This window comes from Peromyscus leucopus, chromosome 2 (genome assembly GCF_004664715.2).
Source record: "Peromyscus leucopus breed LL Stock chromosome 2, UCI_PerLeu_2.1, whole genome shotgun sequence".
NCBI lineage: Eukaryota > Metazoa > Chordata > Mammalia > Rodentia > Cricetidae > Peromyscus > Peromyscus leucopus.
This window is the reverse complement of record NC_051064.1, coordinates 64,865,828-64,881,339: the sequence shown is the minus strand read 5'-3', so window position 1 is coordinate 64,881,339 and position 15,512 is coordinate 64,865,828. Positions and strand designations below refer to the sequence as shown.

Here is a 15,512-nt window from a genome sequence, read left to right as displayed (position 1 = left end):
AGAGATTCATCCTGACCTTAGGGCCGGGCAGGACCACAGAAACTTCTGGCTACAATCCACCTTGTTGCTACCCCAACATTTCATTCCCTCACTGCTATCAGAACCTAGCCCTTGGGCTTCCAGCATGAACTGAAGACCAGCGCCTCTTCAGGAAGCCTCCAGACCCTCAGTGCTCCCTGACTCGTGGACTGAGCGGCTAGTGGTTCTCAGCCTCTCCAGGATGAAGACCACTATTGTTAACTACCCAGATGGTCCTGAGGAAGGTCACCTAGTGTCCCTTCCTTTTAATATATATTCATTCTATTTGTTCTGTCTCTCTAAGGAATCTTAATACAACCAGTGGCAATTGTAAAACTCTCACAAACCAGGTGTGGTGGCTTACACTTGTAATTCTAGCACTTTGGAGTTAGAGGCAGAAGAATCAGGAGATCAAGAACAGCATAGCCTATGCTGAGACCCTGTTTCAAAAAGATAAAACAGTATAATCATAAAAATAATAATAATGCCACCTTCCTCATAAGCCTGCAACCTTAGTTTGTTCCCTGGGACCCATGGTAAAAAGAGAGAAGTACCCCCTGAAAGCTGTCCTCGGCCAAATAAGTACAAGTGCACATGTATCTGTGTTTGCATGCACACACACAAAAACAAACAAAACAAGAAAAGCTTTCACTTACAAAAGGCCAAAACTGTGCACAGCAGCAATACTTGGTGTCTACTGTGTGCCTCTGTCCTAACAACCTGTGGTCAAGGTCAGTACAGCTTCAGTACTTGGAATTCTACCACAACCTCACATAGCCACATACAATCTGCTGCAACTCAGGAAACCTCCAAGCTGCCTTGGTTAAAAAGAACTGTGTGGTGATTATTTGGTTTGTGATCTAACAAAAAAAGCTTGCCTGAAGATCAAAGTGCAGAACTAAGCCACTAGTTAGTCACAGAGGCTACGCAATGGTGGCAGACATCTTTAATCCCAGCACTCAGGAAGCAGAGGCAGTTGAATCTCTTTTGAGTTCAAGGCCACCCTGGGCTACACAAGATTGATCCAGTCTAAAAGAGAAACAGAGCCATGCAGTGGTGGCACACACCCTTGACTCCAACCCTTTAATTTCAGCATTAGGGAGGTGGAGAAGGGAAGTGATATGGCTGGTGAAAAGAGGAATATAAAGTGGGAGGAGAGAGAAGCTCAGCTCCCATTCAGTCTGAGGTTTCGGGATTTGGTAGAGGTAAGAAATCTTTCTAGTGGCTGGCTGGTCTGCTCTGATCTTTCAGCATTTACCCCGATATCCGGCTCTGGGTTCTTACTATTAAGACCAATTAGGATTCATGCTATTGTTTTTAAGAGAAGAATAAAGTACAAAAGAGTGGCCGCTGCTTAGTGGCCTGTTGTGGAATATTATTTTAAGATGTGTTACATTCGTTTATGCTGTATGCAACTAAGCAAATGTTCCACAGCATAAACGATGCAAAGTTGTGTTGCATTCTTTTATGTTGCATTTGTTTAATTCTGTGAAGCTGTGTTACTCTGCCTGCCTGAAACACCTGATTGGTTTCATAAAGAGCTGAACGGTCAATAGCTAGGCAGGAGGGATAGATGGGGCTGGCAGGCAGAGAGAATAAACAGAAGGATAAAAAGAGAGAAAAGAGATCAAGGAATGAGAAAAGGAGGAAAGAAAGACTCCAGGGCCAGCCACACAGCCAGAAACGGAATAAGAAAAAAAGAAAAATAGAAAAAGGTAAAAGCCCAGAGACAAAAAGATAGACAGGATAATTTAAAGTTAAGAAAAGCTGGCAAGAAACAAGCCAAGCTAAGGCTGGGCATGTATAAAAAAAGAATAAAGCTCTGTGTGTGATTTATTTAGGAGCTGGGCCCCCCAAAAGAGTCAAAGAGTAAAAAACAACCAACATCAGTGGCCTATCTTCTAATGGCCCTTGCTCACTGCTTCTGCTGTGGCAAAGTTAACACAGGAAGCTGAATGTGCTTTCCAGAGTCAGGTCACTAGCACACACTGTAGCAGAGCTCTCTAGTACCCTATCCACAGTCTATAATTATAAGCTAAGAATGTGTTATCAGAAGTGCATAGGATCCCAAGTACTTGGGGCTTTTCTTTTGAGATTTTAGAATATTTGCACACACACAATGCATTATCTTGGGAGACAGAAAGAAAGTCTAAGTAAGACAATCATGTGTATTCCTTACACATGACCCATATCCAAAACAATCTTGCAATTTGAATACACCCTGTCACATGTGGACAGGAACAGGATTTTAGCTCTGTGGCATTCCTATCAGTTTTCAAACCTGCAGATTTTGAGGCTTTTCAGGTTTGGATATAGGATGAGCAGTCTACTTATGAGACACACTGGACTAAGATTTTTCAAGTCAAATCAGCAAATGGAAGACCTTTAAAACCAATACCACCTCAAGATCTAACCACTACCACGGTTCCTTCAGTTTCACCATTAGTAGGTACAGGCAAGTCCTTTCTTGTTAATGTGGGGTGACAGGGAAGAGCTCACCTGGGCATACTGCTCCAGGACTATGGCCGCCTCATTGTGTTTCCTCTGCTCAATCAGCCTTCCTGCAAAGACAGCAACAAGCACTTGACAGCAAATGGAAACTGGCTTCCACTTCTGTCCCTATGATGCACCCGACTACAAGCTTCTGAGTTTCTCTGAGGACAGCAGGTGTACTACACAACATGAAGCACACACACACACACCCCACCACACCCCATCCAGTTTCACTGTGTATCCTAGGTGGCCATCCTGAAGCCGAAATCACCCTCTGTGACCTCGTGGGATGACAGAGGTACGCTACCATGCCTAGTAAAGGACTCTAAATTAATCACAGGATTTGAAAAATCACATTTAGCCAAAATTAGCTTTAAAAAAAAAAAAAAAAAATGCTTCCAAAGGCATGCATCTGGGCAACTAACTTGATATCTCTCACTAACATATTTCTTCCTCTGGTAAGAAAGAACTGTGATTCTCTGGGGGGTCCTAGATGGAGGGAGCTGGTACTATTGGCAGTCATGCAGTCCTTCCTTAGCTCCTACGATCACTCTAGCTGGAAACACCAGATTACAATAGGCACACAGAACCCCAGTGTTAGTAAGAGGCTGGGGAGGTTCATCTGTTCCATCCTATCCCCACTCCAGGACAATTACTAATGACAAAAGGCCACATAACTACCTCTACTAGTGAAGTGGTTACATTTTTTCCCCACCTTTGTTGGCTTATGTAAATTGCCTAAATTAAATGTGTATACAAAGTAACTGTACTGTATACGGTGGTGTGAATAAGAATGCCCCCCATAGGCTAGTATATTTGAATGCTTAGGGACTGGCACTATTAGGAGGTGTGGCCTTGTTGGAGGAAGTGCGCCCCCGGGAGTAGGCTTTGGGGTTTCAAAAGCCCAAGGCAGTCCAAATATTCTTTCTCTGCCTGCTGCCTGCAGATACAGATGTAGAACTCTCAGCTACCATCTCTACCCGCATGCTGCCATGCTCCCTGCCATGAGGATAATGGACTAAACCTCCGAAACTGTATGTAAGCCCCAGTTAAAAGCTTTCCTTTACAAGAGCTGCTGTGGTCATGGTGTCCCTTCACAGTAATAGAACAGTGACTAAGACACTGTACAATGACTTTTAAAGAGCCTACCTCATGACCTCTGCACCTTCTGCCAATGAACATCGCAATAACTATGCATATTCTACCGATAAGACAGGATGAATGGGAAGCTAAACTATAAGAAGGGGACACACACACACACACACACACACACACACACACACACACAGACCCTATAAGTTTGGAGGTTTGTTTCAGAACTGCTCTTGAGATTATTGACAATGTAGACAAGACTTTGTTAAAGAATGCTCTGGTTTGAATTATCTCTCGTCCCTAAAACTCATGTTGGAGAACAGAAAGGAGAAAAAGAAACACCAGCATGTCTTAATCTTAAGCACTAGGGAAATCAGAAGCCTATTGCTTTTCACAGGGTTCTTAACCTCTGTTCTACTCTCAGAAGTCAGAATACTAGCCTCAACTCCAGCCACTCAGCTGCCTCTACTTTGTTTCTGCATCTGGTCTTGTCCACACCAGTCCTGGCAACTATAATGGTTTACAACCATATATTGGCCACACCACAACAGCTCCATCCAAAACTTCATCTTTATCTTCTTGAAAGGCCAAGTAAGCCACACTGTTAGGTGTGACCACAATGTCTAAGTGTCAGTGAGTGATATGGACTAATTAACAGTGTAACTTGAGGCCGTTTGCAGGCACAATTTCCTGTCTTAAGAGACTGCAAAGCAACATAACAGATCTACCAGTACCCAGGTCAGAGAAATAAATTGCTTTTTTTAATATGCCAACACATTTGGAGGTGTTTGTGGGACTGTTGGTCTATTTAAAAGAACGTTCTAAGTAAGTCTGACCAGAATGAGCCTGTCTCAAGGAAGGTTGCCCTAAACTTATTTACAGAATTACCAAACAAAGCAATAAACGCAAACCTTTTGAAGAGTGAACACAGAATGGCCCTGCTCACCTGCCAGAGTTCTGGCAAAGCCAGCGATCTCGTCTTCGGTCGGGTGAAGCTGGGAAGCCATACAGAGAGCTTGCTGCCAGTTGCCACAAGCCAAAAACGCCGAGAGTGCCTTCTGGTGGGCCCCACATCGGGCGAACACAAGGCCCGCTGCCTCATACAGCTGCTCTTCCATCAGGTGCTCTCCATATGTAACACTGACCGCCTGCAACAAGACAGGGGGATCTGCTGAGGAAATGTGATCGTACTTCTTTACAGTTCCAATGGAGCGGCTTCCTTTTTCTACTCAAGACCTTACTAAAGATGCAAGATTTATTCACTCAACATACACTGAGTACCTACATATGCATGATTCTAGATGTTGAGAATAACAGTGACACACACAGACACATAAAATAAACAAACAACTAAATAGCAAAAGAAAAACAACAGCAGTCCATTTAAGCCTTTGTGCTACATAGAATGGACTTAACACAGCGTGGCCTATAATAAGTGGTAGAGGAAGATAAAATGCCCAAGAATGATGGGTATGCCGCCACCTTTGAAGGCTACAAGGAAATGAAGCTATGTGAAGAGTCAGACGAGAACAGGTAAGGCAAAGGGGCTATGTGGCAAGAATGAGCAAGGTAGATTTGGAAGTAAAGAGGTCAGTGTTGCTGGAGCTGGGAAAGATGAGAAAACAAGGACTGCCAGGCAGCCATATGCTAAACCCTGCACTGCTGTGGCTAGGGGTGAAGCAGAGACACAGGAATACGACACACAGTCCGTTCCCTTCTACAGGCCACAGCCCGCCCGGCAGAGACAGAGGACTACATCGTCAGTTTATTTGACCCCTAGTCTAAGGATGGTTTTCAAGGGCGACTCGAAAGTCTATGGACAGGTGGACTCAGGAAAGAACACAACAGAAGGCTGGCAGGTCATCAGACACCACATCTCGGGCACGAGCTACCGGTAACTGAACATACGAATGCCAGAAAGTGGTGCTAAAGAGGTTGGCATGTGAGGCTAGAGAGCTATCTCGGAGGTCAGGAGCACTTGCTGCTCTTGCAGAGAACCCAGGTTCAGTTCCCAACACCCATTATCAGGCAGCTGGCAACTGCCTGTAACTCCACTTTCAGGGGAGCCAACACTCTCTTCCGGCCTCTGTGGGCACCTGTATGAACCTGGTGCATATACAGAGGAGCACACACATACATAAGAATAATGATAATGACAGCAGTAATAGTAATAAACAGCTAGCAGGAGCTCTATCACAGAGACACGTGTGACGGCCAATCTTGGTTGTCAAAACACCTGGGAAGAGGGAACCTCAGCTGAGGAACTGCCTCCATCAGAGTGCCGGTGGCTATGTCTGTGGGGGCGTTTTCTCGATTTCTAACCGATGTAGAAGGAACCCGCTCACTATGAGCAGAGCCGTTGCTGGACACGTCAGCATGGGCTGTGTAAGTCGGAGGCTGAACAAGAGCCACTGAGCACACCAGCAAGCAGCATTCCTCCGAGGTTTCTGCCAGGGTCCTCCCTTTCTTCCCCGGGCTGCTTCTGGCCAGGGTTTGACCAGAGCATAGAAAGTAAATGCGAAGAGCATGCATGCACTCTGCAGACAGATGGACATGGTGATGACAGCAGCAGGGCCGAGGACAACAGTGAGGAATGGATGGCCCCTGGTGGTCACAAAGCCTGCCCTCAGCACCCCAGGCATGCCACTCTGCAGCTCTGACACTTCTGCAAGTTGTGGCCCCATCTGTAAACTGGGCACAACCCCCTATCAGGGGATAAGGATGACCACGTAACACATTTAACTTAGAAGCAAAGTACCTGGTACATTAGAAAACCTAAAGAGATGTTTATCTAAACAAACAAAGATCCCAAACTCCTGAAATACTGTTGCCCTTGCTAACTTTTCCTCACAAGTTCTAGAGGAGACTGACTGGATGTAGGACAAACCTTGAAGCCAAGGACAGTGTTTGGACTCAATGTGTCCTCACTTTCCAACTAATTCCCAAAGTAAAATCAGAGGACCTCATTTCACATTTCACCCACTACATACCTGGTACTGCAGTGATTCTGGGTGATATAACTTCAGAGCTTCCTTATACAAGTTTTTATCTTTTATCAAATTTAAGCATTCTGTGAAATGCTCAGGTCCTGTAAAAGTAAGATTTACACAAACACAGGTATAACACTTTGGAAGTATAATGGCTTTCACTTACGCCTATTTCCTAAGCAACATTTTGTATGTGTGCTCATGTGTGAGCATGCATGCAGAGGCCAGAGGACAACCTGAGGTCTTGTTCCTCATGTCCTCAGCTGACAGTCCTCAGAAGGCACTGTCCACCTTGTTTTTTGAGACAGGGTCTCTCGTTGTCCAGAGCTTGTCAGGTAAGCTAGGCTGGTTGGCCAATGAGACCCTGGGATCCTCCTGCTCACCTTCCTAGAGCTGAGATTACAAGCACACGCTATTAAACCAAGCTTTCTCATGAGGGTTTTATGGAATGAACTCGGGTCCTCCTGCTTACAAGGCAAGCTCTGTACTGCCTGAGGTATCGCTCTAGCCTCCTCCCAACCATGAGTCTTTACAGTCTCTACAGCTTCATCTAAAGAACAGCTTCAAATGTGAACTGCTGGTGAGCATCACTCTGAATTCTGAGGGAAAAGAAGTTCTACTTGGATAGGGTTACTCTAGGAACACTTGCTACACTCTGTTGCTCAATATTTTCTCACGCTCCTCCACAGGAACACCTGGGAGCTGATTAAATGCTCCCTTCAGGCCTCACTCCCATCCAGCTGAATCAGAATCTGTGGCTGGTATGGTGTTTCCCAAAATATTGTGCACCCTAATAAACTTATCTGGGGTCAGAGACAGAACTGCTACTAGATACAAAGGCTAGAAAATGGTGGCACTCACACCTTTAATCCTAGCACTCCAGAGGTAGAAATCCCTCTGGATCTCTGTGAGTTCAAGGCCACATTGGAAACAGCCAGGCATGGTGACTCATGCCTTTAATCCCAGAAAGCCAGCCTTTAATCCCAGGGAGTGATGGTAGAAGGCAGAAAGATATATAAGGCGTGAGGACCAGGAACAAGAAGCATTTGGCCTGGCTAAGCATTCAGGCTTTTGAGCAGCAATTCAGCTGAGACCCATTCTGGATGAGGACTCAGAGGCCTCCAGTCTGAGGAAACAAGACCAGCTGAGGATCTGGTGAGGTGAGGTAGCTGTGGCTTGTTCTGGTTCTCTGATCTTCCAGCATTCACCTCAATACCTGGCTCAGGTTTGATTTTATTAATAAGAACTTTTAAGATTCCTGCTACAAGAATCTCCATGGAAGTAGGAGATGAACGTACACTTAACAAGCATCACAGGTGTCCTCAGTGACAAGTCACAACTGTTCCAGCACAGGACAGGGGCAGTAAGGAGGAGCCCACAAGGTGCTGCTGTGGTCCTGCAAACCATCACTATAGGCAAGCAGGGTCTGTTTCCATTCCATATTGACAAACACTATGAAATGGGATTATCCAGTAGTTCTGACTGAAGCACTGAAGTAAATTTAGGAAGTGCTCAATCCTACCCCAGAAAGAACCTGTTCTCAGCAAGGGTACCCCCAGCTCATTAAGAGAGATCTGCTTTACCCTCAACCTTTCAGGGCACAAGAGTAAAAATAAGGTGAACAGGCAACAATCAGGTTTTCCGGAGTGGAAACTGAAACCCATCTGTCTAGGATAACCTTGTATCTTATAACTTGCCTAGTTCCAAAGAAGCCTTGAAGCAGTAATAAACACTACCCCCCCCCTACTTACCACAATTGCTGAGGTGCCCAATGGCCTTTTCGTATCGTTTCAAGTACTTGTCTATGGTGAACCGCTGGTAATTAGTTTCCATTTTCTTAAGTGCATTAAGAAATGGAAGATATTCCTTAGGATCCTAGAAAAAAGTTACCTGTGATAGTTATGTAAGACAATGAACATAGGAGAACATAATTCTAAATGTGTATTACAATACATATCAATTATATATAATACATCAAATCAAATCAAATTCTGGGGAAAATGCTTTCATATTTGAGAGTTATTAGTTAAAATTTGGAATAGTAATCATGAACCTCAACTCCTTCATGGCTGATATGGAAACAAGCCTGTAATCTGGAAGACAGTCAACAATGACCCGAAGTCCCTCCTAAAGGGCCAGGCCTGGCTCTCGAGGCCTCCTGTGACACAGCATACGTGGGAGTTATGAAGAGCCCACATCACAGCAAAGGGACAGTGTACTGAGCTGGATGCAAACCTATGAGGGCCTGCGACGTCCTGCTCTGCACCATGCCTAGTACGCGGGTTTTTCAGCTTCCTGGCTAGGGGCACAGGCTAGCGCAAGCAGAAGGACGCTGAGTCAGATTCCCCAGGACCCACCCACATAGAAAGCCTGTTATTCTGGCACTAGGGAAGTGGACACAGAGGCCTAATGGCCAGTCAGCCAACCTACTGTACTTAGTGAGTTCCAGGTCAAGAGAGATCCTGTCTCAAAAAGAAAAGTGTATGCACACAGAAACATACAGAGAATGGGGCTTAGGAGCACTAGCTGCAGTGTTGTGGAATATTAGTGTAAGATGTGTTACACTCGTTTATGCTGTGGAATATGTTTAATGATGCAAAGATGTGCTACATTCTTTTATGTTGCATTTGCTTAACTCTGTAAAGCTGTGTTTCTTTGCCTGTCTAAAACACCTGATTGGTCAAATAAAGAGCTGAATGGCCAATAGTAGGCAGGAGAGAGAAACAGGCAGGACTGACTTACAGAGAGAATGAATAAGAGGAGAAATCTAGGGAAGAGAGCAAGGAGCGAGAAAAGGAGAAGAGGACACCAGGTGCCAGCCACACAGCCAGCAACAGAGTAAGAAGGAAAGAAAGACATACAGAATAAAGAAAGGCAAAAAGCCCAGAGGCAAAACGTAATGAAAGAGAAACTGGATAATTTAAGTTAGAAAAGCTGGCCAGAAACAAGTCAGGCTAAGGCCAGACATTCATAAGTAAGAGTAAGTCTCTATGTATTTATTTGGGAGCTCGGTGGCAGGCCCTCAAAGAATAAAAAAACCCAACTACACTGTGGAGACCCAAATCTGTATCCACTCATAGCATTAGAAAAAGCATTGCTCTCTAAAGAGTAGGGTCCTACACTAGTATGATTATATAAATAAGTTTCACAATGGTGTAAAAAGTATGAACTCCACATACCTTTTGTGACTTCTCAGCTACCATGAGGACTAAATCAAAGTCATAGGTCCCAAGAGAATGGTCATATAGTTCATTGACATCTACCCAGAGTAGTAGGTACTTCAAGGCCTCCTCTGTACTCACAGACTCAGCAACAGAGGGATCATTTCCTGTTGGTGGTTAAGAAAACACAGGCTGGAGGTGGAGCTCAGTCAGTCAAGTGACATCCAGCACACATGAAGCCCTAGGCTTGAACCCATGCCATATAAAACCAAGTGTGCTCCTGTCATCTCAGTACACAGGAAGTACAGGAAGGAGGATCAGAAACTCAAGGTCATCTGTAGCTACCTGGTTTGAGTTTGAGGCCAGAATGAGCTAGCTACATGAGACCTTGCATATATATGAAAGAAAGAACGGAACAGTCATTTGGGAGAAACTACCGGCCCAGCAACCAAGTACTAAGATTTTCTGACAGACTGGGAGACAAGATGAACATATGCTTTCGACTCATTCATAAATGCTTTACACCCAAAATCATGACATTTGAAAATGGTGACCAAAAAGCCGTATGTTAATTCTGTGGCGTGCAATGACAGAGCAATGGTCACCGGCAGAACAAGGACTGCCAAGGCCAAGTCAAACAAGTGTCTGTGTGCAGGTCTCTACCTTGAAGTTCGTGTACCTTCTGCAGCACAATTTCCAGTTCCGGGGGAGTTTTCTTCACATGAGATGTGAGTATCGACAGGCAGTACCTGAGGTAGTAAGTGAGACATCAGAATGACAGGAAGAATAAACCAGACAAAGCCATCCCCACATCCTGTTATTCCAAAGATGCCAACAATAAAATAGTACCCACTTGTGAGGATTGATGCTCTCCATGGCTACTCTCATAGCATCACAAATAAGGTCAACTTTCTTCCTATCAGGATCCCTGGATGTCTGGACACCCTTGGAAACCGGTGGAGGGTACATAGTCTTTGTGACATCTTCTTCCCTAAGAACCAAAGGTATGAATAGGTCACTTACCAAACAGTCTGGTGATCCAACTACTAACATATATCAGGCAGGCTTATGAGACAATAAAGAAAAAGGACCTGGAAAGTTATTCAAGTAGTGAGTAATCAAACATATCCACAAAAGTCTTACTCAATAATGTTCATAATTTTGCTCACATTAACCTAAAGCAGGGTACAACCAAGGTGTCCAGGTAACCAGAGAATGAAGAAAGGGTAGTATAATTTACACATCAGTATACTATTAAGCAATTAAAAATGAATGAACTAGTGATGCATGCAAAAACATGGCTGAGCTCAACTCTGAAAGTGAAAACAGCTGTATTCACACCATAGTAAATACTTTCTGGCTACATTATGCAGTTAAACAGAAAAGGCTGACCTGTGCTGAAACATTGAACAGTAACTGCCCAAGAGCTGGGGCACAAGGACTAATGGAGAATAGATGTGTTGGATTAAATGATATGTAAGCATGTGCTGAAACTCACTGGATGGAATACTAGACATTCTGCAGCAGTTAACTACCCCACACTAAGAGTATAAAATGCGACCCAAGGTGAAGTAAATGGAGTGCTGTCTTCAACTTCCTTTGCCATCCATCTAAACCAAGAAGAGTGTGGGTGGGTCATGGATAGCAATAAAGGCATACAGAGCAGGACAGCAGGACTACAGAAACTGGGTGGGATCACTAGACGTTTCCAACAGTCAACGTCTTCCTAGCTTAGAAAGTTTTATTAAGGAGTTGGTGGGAAAAATCATCACAGAGAAAGGATCATATTTGAAGCCAATCTCATGAGAAGAATAGTTTTACAGCAAACCTAAGAAACAAGCCAAATAATAATTCAGGACGAGAGCTTTAAAATCAGTTTTAAAACTGCTGTTGCTAAAGGTCTAGAGCAAAAACCCTACTGAGCCCTCACTGTTACAATGACTTATTATAGGAAAGAGACTTTTGTTCTTCAGCTACATGGGTTTGATTTCTTTATCAAGAGACAATACTTAGAACATGATACTCATGTGTTATCAAAATACTTACTTTAGTTCTGTGAAAAACAAGTTAATATGATTTACAGAATCTATCTGCTTTACGAAGGTTTCCACATTTTCAAGAAATACCTATCAAAAACAAAATGTACAAGCACTTTAGTTCAGATCGTCTTCACTCAAGAATAAAGTTAAAGGACAAGTCAGATGCACACACTACCTTAGGGTTATGATCATAAATCAGATTGAGGTTAATTCTCAGTTTTCTCATGCACTCAAATGCTTCCTTAAACTTAAGTCTGCAAAGACAGAGAAAATAGATAAAAAGCTATTTCATGAGAAAAACTAGTTCCCTGGCCTAGTGTATTTTCATTACAACACAGACCAGCTACAACATGATTACAGCCCATATAATAAACAAGTTCTCCTGGTTTTTAGTCTGAAATTACAGAAGGAAAAAATAACAGGTGGCACATTATTGTCCTTTCCAAATGTATAGTTTAGTTACCACAGGAGCTTGGACTGTATGTCCTTACGTGCACACAGGTACAGTCACACACAGCTTACTTGTCCAGCCACTTCCGAATCTGAGCCAAGACCAAGGCCCGATGATGAACAACTTCCAAGTTTCCCCTTGGCATCTCAAAAGAAATCAAAACATCTCTAGTCAATTGGAAACCATTGAAGCAGCAGAATGCAGTTCTATTTAACTCGCCCTGAACCACCACAATGCTATAATAAATATAAATATAATGTAAAATTAATAGAATCCAGTTTGTGCTCAATGTTTACCTTGATTTTCAAGCAAGTTTCTGTAGTGGGTAGCCATTCCAGCTTGGATCTGGAAGTTCCAACCCCCATTGAGACTCTGGCAACTGTCACGCCTACAAGGCGGGGCCAGGGGAGGAGCCTGGAGACCCGAGAGCTGGATGGGCCAGAGCTCTCTGTGCCAGGACGCTAAATGGTGGAGGTTGACTGAGCAGAGCTCCAGAGAACACAGCTGGACTGCGATACACCTTTCCCAGACCCTGCAACCTACCTATCACTTAATTTGTGAGTTACGCCATTAAATAAATATCCTTTTAACTACGTGGAGTGGCCAAAATAATTTCACCTCCTCTCTTCCACTGGAGGCCTACACGCCACTGATTGTGCCGCCTCCATGTCTCTAGTGATCCCTGAGAAGTTCCAGCACATTTTGCGAGTACTCAACACCAACATCGATGGGCGGCGGAAAATAGCCTTTGCTATCACTGCCATTAAGGGTGTGGGGCAGAGATACGCTCATGTGGTATTGAAGAAAGCAGACATTGACCTCACCAAGAGGGCTGGAGAACTCACAGAGGATGAGTTGGAACTTCCAGATCCAAGCTGGAATGGCTACCCACTACAAGTTTCTCTTTAAACTTCATTGGTCAGAGCTTGTATCAATCGACACTCCTTCGCATAAAACCAACAGATAGCCAAGAAAAAAGGGTTTTAACCTGCTGAAGAGTGCCATAGTCTAAAATGCAGCTTGTCAGTACTCTGTGGTGGTGACTGGACCATAACAGGACGTCTGAAGAATCGAGCTTACCTGTAGTATAAGCTTTGTGTCCTGGGGAACAACTGTGACAATCCGTGAACCCCTCTCCACTTTCCGTAGAATTTCTCTATTGTCCTCATTATTACCACACAGACCAGCCTGTAACACTAAAAGTACCACTGCCTGAGACTTGAGAACGACCAAAGCAAGCCACATTCCATTCACTGCCACTGAAGCTGCCCAGCATCTGAAACTCAGTTCATGTCCAGTTCTTTGTTCTCCCACTCAGCCTCAAGATCTCTGGCCCTTCCTGTAACCTCACTTCTGGGAAGGGCCCTCTCTTTATAGAGCCCTCACACACATTCACATACACAGTTTCTTAAGCAATTCAAAAATACGGGGATTGGAGCAGCTTTTCTATTTCTTAGCATTACCTTCACATTATGGTATACTAGTGGCAGAAAGAGTTCCTGTTTCCAAGTCAGCAACCAAGAAAACAAACTGGCCTTTTGGAATAAGGACACACTGGGGAGAGGGGAAGGTAATGTAATAAAACTCAGTACTAATCCCCTACAAATCTCAAGGTGATGTCCAGAAGTACAATGGTAGCTGAACAATGAGAAAGAATCATTAAGAAGAGTTAGAGCATATAGCCAGTAGGGGATCAGTGTGGGAACTTAAAGTATTAGATGAGCTGGATAATAAAATTTCATGAAGAATTTTTTAGAATGTGTTACTTAAGTTAGGATTTATTTGTGGAGTCTCTAGTAACTGAAACAGAATGATTTAGCGAAGATACTATGTTGAGGAGGTTAGAGAAGTAGCCTGGGGTGAAGAGTATGCACTGCTATTTCAGAGGACCCAAGTTCAGATCCTAATGCCCACACTGGGTAACTCACAATTGACTGTAATTCCAACTTTAGAGCATTCAATGCCCCTGGCTTCCATGGATACCTGTACCCACACACACATACCCATACATAGGTGCGGGTATTCATGTTCGCACATACACCGACACAATGTAAAAAAAAAAAAAAAAAAAAAAAAAAAAAAAAAAACCTTAAAACAATACTGTATCAAAGAAGCTAATAAGTGAGCCTAGGACTCTGTGGTAAACAGCCAAAGTAGATAAAGAATTTAAAAGTCATCAAGACTTCAAGACACTGGAAAAAGGGAATACCTCCATTTTGTAAAGTAAAAGCTTACTTTTAAGTGAAGCATCCTTCAGGAAAAAACACTGGCAGGTATGGGAATGGGTTGTCAGCAGTAAAAACTCATCACGCACTGCAAATGATGTGATATTTGATGCAACCTGCAACAGACAAAACAGGTCCAAGGGGAGTTAGATATTGTACTTGGAAACAACACTGTGATAAGGATCTACCAAACCAAGCCTAGATACCTCAGTGCTATTGATGAAAAAGCGACACCTGTCAGTCAGACCAAGGACACACTCCTGTAAAGAAATGAAACTCAAATTACAAGCAACTCTACTCACAAGCACCTAAACCTATGGTCAGTTCTAGCGCTCTGTGATTCCCTACGCCTCTGTAATCAGGACTGAATGTAGACAGCTAAGCCGGGCTAGTGCCATGCACAGTGGATACACCACCATCCAATCAAACAAGCCACTCTATCTACTGCGCTCATTTTGAATCTGTCTCATCCTCTTCTTTGACGACTCCTCCAAAAGTCTATGTTGATCTCCCATCCTATTTCCATTCCTCTCCATCCTACTCCTCTGGGCAGCCAGAACCACATACCAAACATGAAGGAGAACACATCTCTCTGATGATTAAAAAATACCAGTAGTTTCATCCTTTTCAGAGAGGGTAAGAGGGTTCACTTTTAATTATTTATCAGATTAAAAAGAAAAAGTAGTGCTTATTTCTCTTCACTCCCAACATTTCTGTTCATCTAGGCCAAGTGAAGAGTCTTGCTGAACAGTGATTTATACTCCTGGCAGGGACACAGTCCTGGCCTCTGCCCTGTGCCACCTCAAGTGGGAAGGACAGCATCATACCTCAAGCAGAAGACCTGAGCCAGGATGTACAAGGAGGCTGTGGCCTACAGCATCTGCCTTGAACTGTCATGTACTGTGCCCATCTTTCTAAACTCAAGGGTTTTCAAAAACCTTCTCCTGGGACCACTCTCCCTTTCTAGGAACAGCTTTCTCCTCTGTGTCTCAGCACACTCACCACAGCAGTCTCAGAGACTTTCTTGAACTATCATCATTATAACT

The 15,512-nt window shown here is 43.8% G+C and overlaps 1 protein-coding gene across 5 annotated transcripts in view; it reads right to left on the bottom strand.

The window, feature by feature from the left end:
- Window positions 1-15,512, bottom strand: part of Elp1 (elongator acetyltransferase complex subunit 1) — a 63,450-nt gene that overhangs the window by 16,702 nt on the left and 31,236 nt on the right. For all 5 annotated transcript variants that reach the window (XM_037202639.1, XM_028882984.1, XM_028882981.2 and 2 more), the window contains exons 17-29: window positions 14,673-14,726; window positions 14,477-14,582; window positions 13,322-13,437; window positions 12,313-12,386; window positions 11,966-12,044; window positions 11,798-11,877; window positions 10,605-10,742; window positions 10,415-10,500; window positions 9,770-9,918; window positions 8,342-8,465; window positions 6,594-6,691; window positions 4,550-4,751; window positions 2,518-2,579 (exon numbers count right to left, since the gene is read on the bottom strand). In XM_037202639.1, coding sequence (XP_037058534.1) covers window positions 2,518-2,579; window positions 4,550-4,751; window positions 6,594-6,691; window positions 8,342-8,465; window positions 9,770-9,918; window positions 10,415-10,500; window positions 10,605-10,742; window positions 11,798-11,877; window positions 11,966-12,044; window positions 12,313-12,386; window positions 13,322-13,437; window positions 14,477-14,582; window positions 14,673-14,726 — 1,368 coding nt within the window. The remainder of the gene's footprint in view (window positions 1-2,517; window positions 2,580-4,549; window positions 4,752-6,593; window positions 6,692-8,341; window positions 8,466-9,769; window positions 9,919-10,414; window positions 10,501-10,604; window positions 10,743-11,797; window positions 11,878-11,965; window positions 12,045-12,312; window positions 12,387-13,321; window positions 13,438-14,476; window positions 14,583-14,672; window positions 14,727-15,512) is intronic.